Source organism: Myxine glutinosa, chromosome 2 (genome assembly GCF_964187855.1).
Source record: "Myxine glutinosa chromosome 2, kmMyxGlut1.1, whole genome shotgun sequence".
NCBI lineage: Eukaryota > Metazoa > Chordata > Myxini > Myxiniformes > Myxinidae > Myxine > Myxine glutinosa.
This window is the reverse complement of record NC_136262.1, coordinates 133273950-133279949: the sequence shown is the minus strand read 5'-3', so window position 1 is coordinate 133279949 and position 6000 is coordinate 133273950. Positions and strand designations below refer to the sequence as shown.

At 43.5% G+C, this 6000-nt stretch overlaps 1 protein-coding gene across 2 annotated transcripts in view; it reads right to left on the bottom strand.

Annotated features, from left to right (window-relative positions):
* Nucleotides 1–4933: 4933 nt before the first annotated feature.
* Nucleotides 4934–6000, bottom strand: part of LOC137421242 (polyadenylate-binding protein 2) — a 28933-nt gene continuing 27866 nt past the window's right edge. For both annotated transcript variants that reach the window (XM_068107108.2, XM_068107109.2), the window contains exons 7-8: nucleotides 5681–5835; nucleotides 4934–5444 (exon numbers count right to left, since the gene is read on the bottom strand). In XM_068107108.2, coding sequence (XP_067963209.2) covers nucleotides 5405–5444; nucleotides 5681–5835 — 195 coding nt within the window. In that variant the 3' untranslated portion in view covers nucleotides 4934–5404. The remainder of the gene's footprint in view (nucleotides 5445–5680; nucleotides 5836–6000) is intronic.

The following is a 6000-nucleotide window of genomic DNA, read 5'->3' as shown; positions in this document are numbered from 1 at the left end:
TAAAAAGCGCGTCTGTCGTTCCTCTTCCTGGCATAAATCCAAACTGCATTTCGTCGATCTTCACTTTCTTCCTTATCCTCCTCTCCAACACCCTTTCCAATACCTTCATTCCATGCTCCAATAACTTTATCGCTCGGTATGAGCCACACTCTGGAGGGTCACCTTTCCCCTTGTATAGAGGGACGAGGGTACTCAGTTCCCAATCTAATGGAATGCGGCCTTCTTTCACCGCCAGATTACAGATCTCTGTCATTCTCTTCACACCCCAACTTCCTGCTGCCTTCAACATATCTCCCACACCTCCCGTCGGCCCTCCCGCTTTTCTACTCTTCATTGCTTTTATCGCTTCCTCAACTTCCTTCTCGGTTATCTTCTCTGCCGGTCCTAAAACTGGGTTACTCTCTATGTTGCCATCCCATTCATTCTCTGTATTCAACAGCATTTCCATATATCTTTTCCATCTTCCTTTAATTCCATCTGGGTCCACAACGATTTGTCCCACTTCATCCTTCAAGCAACTCACCCCCATTACATCACACCTCTCTTTCGCTATCTGCTTTGCAATCCTGAATACTGCTCTCTGACCCTCTTCCGAATCCAAGCGTTCTCCGAACATTTTCCTTCATGCCTCCTGCGCCTTTGCTGCCTCTTTCTTTGCAGCCTTCTAACTTTCATGCTCTGCTGTTTCTGCTCCCGTACCCTTCGCCTTCTGCCACTCCTTGAACTTCTTCCTCTACTCGTCAATCCTCTTTCCAACTTCATCATCCCACCACCATGTTTCCGAGTGCCTCGGTGGTCCTTTTGTCCATCCACATACCTCACCAACGGCTCCCAACAGACTAGCTTCGTGATTCACAAGGGAAAATAAAAAATCCCGTGAAAAACTGTGAATACGCCCGCAAAAACCACAAATATGTGGAGCACAGGGCTTTGAATGTCGAATCAAACTGCAAAATAACAAAATGTCGAATGGCATGGTGAGGGATGGTTTATGCTCACTTAGAGCTGCAGACTTGGCATTTAATATGGAATTTTTTTCTTGTGGGGGTGAACTTACTTTTCAAGACGACTTAGAACCAAAAGTTAATTGGAATTATGTTGAAATTATTCTAGATTTTTTTAATGTGACCTTTAAAAGAAACAAAAACCACATTTGACATTTCGAAGCAAATAAATTGATCCTTGAAAGTGATGTAAACCGATATCGAACTCAATTCACGGACAATACTGTGTTAAACTTCTGTATGTTTTCCAGAAGTATCTTTATTTTGCACATTAGCCAAAAAAATTTCAACAAAAACAAAAGCTAAATTATGACTGGGATTACGGACAGTAAAATTACAGTTCAGTACTTCGTGTAACCCCCCACGAGCATTCAGGAGAGCACGTACACGTCGAGGCATGCTGTTCACGAGATTTGCCAAGGTTTGGACAGGAATCGCTTGCCATGCAGTGACAACAGCCTGCTGCAATTCACGCACAGAGGTAGGCTGCTGGTCCAAGTTGTCGATTTGACGCGTTAATTCTGCCCACAAGTTCTCTATTGGATTCATATCCGGGGACATAGCAGGCCACTCCATATGCTCTACACCACGGTCAGCAAGAAAGTGTTGGATCATGCGAGCACGATGAGGCCGTGCATTGTCATCTTGGAAGACGAAGTTTCCTCGAAAGGCTGCACGAGCAAATGGAAGCAATGTTTCTTCCAGAATGACCCTGTACTTGAACTGGTTCAGGTTTCCATTCAGAACAACCAGGTCAGTTTTTCCCCCTGCATGAAAAGCCCAAACGGTCACCCCACCACCTCCAGCTTGGACTCTTGGCACTATACAATCTTCGTTGTGGGCCTCATGCACTTGTCTGCACACTCGGACGTGGCCATCTTGACGATAGACCAGAAATCTAGACTCGTCACTGAAGGTCACTTGATTCCAGTGTCCTGGCTGCCATTGACGGTGCTCTCTGGCCCACCGCAATCGGCGCTGGCTGTGTTGTCTTGTCAGGCGTGGCTTTCTCAGGGGACACCCGGCACGATAGCCTGCTTGAACCAGTCGTTGGTTGACTAGCCTTCTGGATACAGGCACATTTGTCAGTTGCTGCCACTCAGCCCTAAGCCGATTAGCTGACTTGGTACGGCCATTGCAGACTCACCGGTGCAGCTGGCGATCATCTCTCCTTGTGGTTCTGCGTGGACGTCCTGGCCTCGGTATTGGAGTAGGAACACCCCTCTGAGCATTTCGTTTCAGGATCTTTGACACCTGACCGTGAGTGATGCCATACTGCTGAGCAAGAGCACGCTGTTTCATGCCAAAATTTCGTAAAAACACCACTCCATGACAAACAGCATTGTCAAGTTGACGGACTATCTCCAGAGGAAGCGGCAATAACTTTTGTAGACGTGCAGCAGTTGTTTTCCACTGATGCAGAACGCAACAACCCTTTTATACCCAATTGTGAAGCCAATCGTCAAATGTACCTGTCCTTACATTTTGTCATGCCACCTGTGATATAATCCTGTTATTGACTTCTTGCTGCGAAAGACAATCAGTGACATGGTTCTTTCAACAAAGACATCACCGAAGGGTAAAAGAAACTCACCAGATTGATATACTGAGTTCAGAAAGTAAACCCAAGTCAAGAAAAAATATATATTCCATATTAAATGCCAAGTCTGTATTTTATGCGTGACACGTGAAAGATGCTTTTTGTACTGTTATTTGCACAGCTGGTGGGAAATGGTTTATGCGTGGCAGGAAGTGTTTTTATGCGTGACATGTGGAAGATCTTGTGTGTTCATCAAAGCGCGTTGCGATCCCCAAAAAAGGAGTTTCAGCTTGAAGGCAGATACGGTATTTGGTATTATCTTAGGAAGATATGTGTTGAGTTTAAATTGCATAATTTTAAACGTACTGGTATCACAGCCTTGTGTTGGAATTTCATTTTATTTTAGATTCAAAATAAAAGTTCATTTTTAGTTATGTTCCATGAAACAGCGTCACTGATTTGACCTCACCTCACTCAGCAACATTTAGACCATATTACAAGGGAGAGATTTACACATTAATTGTGTGCAGACTAAAGGAATCATGAGACTTAAATCTAAACGATAGATATATAATTAATCACTCGCATTTCCCGATCAAAAAGAAATTATAAAATAACTTTGGAAGTAACCAAGCTACCCCACTCCCCACATCAACATCATCCCATCGATAATTCTTTCCCCTCCTTCTCCTCTCCATGCGGAGAGTTTGCAATGAATAGTCTCTGCGAAACAGGCTTTTTCCTTAAACAGAAAATACTTGCAATATTAACCTGAGATCCCTATCCACAGGTGAAAAGGGATAATCAACTAAATACTAAGTAAGTCTGTGGGCGGGATTTAAAATTTTTTTTTTGCGCCCGTGAGACACAGGGCCGGAATGTAGAGGCAAGGTGCATTTTATCAATCGCGAATATGTGGAACACGCGAGTGTGTGTGTCTGTGTGTGTGTGTGCGTGCGTGCAGGCAGGCGCGCGCACACTAGTTATCTAGTCCTGTCAAGTCGTGTCAGACTTCTGTTGATATTGATCAAATCGGATTTCTCCAAACATCCCTATCCTGCACTGCTTTCCGAAGCTTGGGCAGAGATGGCATGGTTGCAGTCTTCACCCCATAATGTGTATTTGTACGTAATTAATTTTCATGGTTTTTTACAAGACACAGCAGATATACAGTACTGTGTAAACTTAGTTGAAACAAAATGTACGTTTTTGTACATGTACATGCAAAAATATAATATTGTCTCGGCATAAGTAGACAAAGTCTAGAGTTAAATATTTGAATTAAAAGTCAAAGTTCCAGCATAATTTGATGAACTATATTCTTTACAGACTGTTCATGCTGCCGAGACAGTTTCTTGACAAGGGTTATGCTGGGTGGTTTGCCATTGCTTTCCCAGCATCATTTTAAATGCCGAGTGTCGAGCAAGGAAGCAGCACATACCATTTTAAAATTATTTGGTACGAGTTGGTCAGGGTTTGAACCAACAACTTCCCAGACTCAAAGCACATGTTGCAACCTTTACACCACCAAGCCTGCCATAATTACCAGTCCGTCATCACTCTGCTTTTAAAATCTAGTTTTTCACCATGTCGTTGTACTTTTCACACATGAGCAAGGGAGGACCTCTGATCTTGTGGCAATGATCGAATCGTCTTCTCTAGATTCTTCTTCATCTTCTTCAGGTAGGCAGCTTTTATACTTCTGACCGTGCTCTCCTTTATGGGCCGCCCCAGCTACGTATGGAATTTCCACATACCAATCTCCACAGCGATACGGGCATTCTTGACTCGCACCTGGTCAACATGGTTATCTCCCCTCCTCCTTTTTCTTGGATTTCTGGGCATTAAAGTATTGAAGGCATCATGGGCAGCCTGTATGGTTTTCATCTCACAATGCTGAGGGATCAGCAGGCCAGAAGATGTCGGAGATTTTATCTATTTCCACCGACATCTTGTTTGGCGACAGTTTAGAAGATACTACTGCATGTACAGTATTGATTTGACGTTTCGATGAGGATGATATTTGTCTAAACCAATAACTGACCAACATTTACTAAGATTTTGACACAATTATCTTTTTGCTCAACTATCAGTTGTGACCTTGTTGCTCAACTTTGAGTGCTATTCTTTGATGTTTGTAAGACAAGACAGTCGACAGCAGTGGGGGGAGAAGGTGGGAGTTCGTAGGGAAGTGGGGTGGGTGAGGGATGGTGGGGAAGAGGTGAGAGTCTGGGGTGGTTGGATTGGGAGGAGGCAGGGTTAAAGGTGGGACGAGGGAGGGGAATGGGTGGGAGCAGGGACCCGTCGTTGCCCGAGTTCTCTTGCTGTGAGTTCTCTTGCTGTACCGGGTACTCTTGCTTTTACCTGAAGTAAGACAGAGACCAATAAATGTAACAATTTTTTTTATTTTAATTTCACCCAAACACTTCACCCCAACTCTATCCTCAGATCAAATGCCTAACATAAACCATTATTTATGTGGGGCTACACTGAAGAACTATCCTATCCTCAGCCCTTCATTGCAGACTCAACGGATCGAGAATATCTTGATCTTCTGCCAACCTGCAAAAGAGACTGAACACATTTTAAAATAAAAATACCAATGGGGAAGCCATTTGTTTATATACAACATGGGCATGGCGACAGAAGCAATATGTTTTCAATGTGCATGGATGACCATGCTTCTGACATTTACATCTTACCAGATGGGGCTTGCAAACATGTTCATCTTACCATACACTTCTGCTTGGATGAAAAGCCAAACCTTTGAAGAAGAGGAAAAAAAAAAAAAAAAAAAAAAAAAAAAAACCCTATGCTTGCTCCCCTGTACATTAAGAAAACTCCACTCGTCGATCTTTTGTTAATAGGGGCAGTACCAGGAAGTAGCTCTGCCTCGACCCCTAAAAGGAGAAATATGCGAATCAGGAATCATTAAACATTTTATAGGTATTGTAGCATTACGCTGTGCCGACACATCCTCTATAAGAGTAAATGATGATGTGGTAGATGAGATGGCTCAAAACTGAATTTACATTTAAAATTTGGATGGTGCACATTAACGAGTTTTTACATTGGATCACCCGACTACCCGCACACCCAAGGAAATAAATAAAGAAAAAAACCAGACGTTATTTACCTGTAAACAATCCCTCTGTAAGGGCGAGGGGTGTAACCACCATAAAAAGAACCCCGTCCACGTGGGTAGTATGCACCTCGACTCCGGAATCGGCCTCGGGGGAATCCGCGGTCCGTGGTGCTGATACCTGGTCGGTTGGTTCTTTTCGGATTTACCTAGCCAGTTGGACCATAACATGAGAACATTCTATGCCTGGAGCAATGCTATTTAGCCTTTATCAAAACAACAAAAGTTATTGGAACCAGGTGTGCATACAGAAGGTAATAGTGAACACACTCACATGTTTGCAGATTTGTGACTGCGGGAAACATCACTTTGGC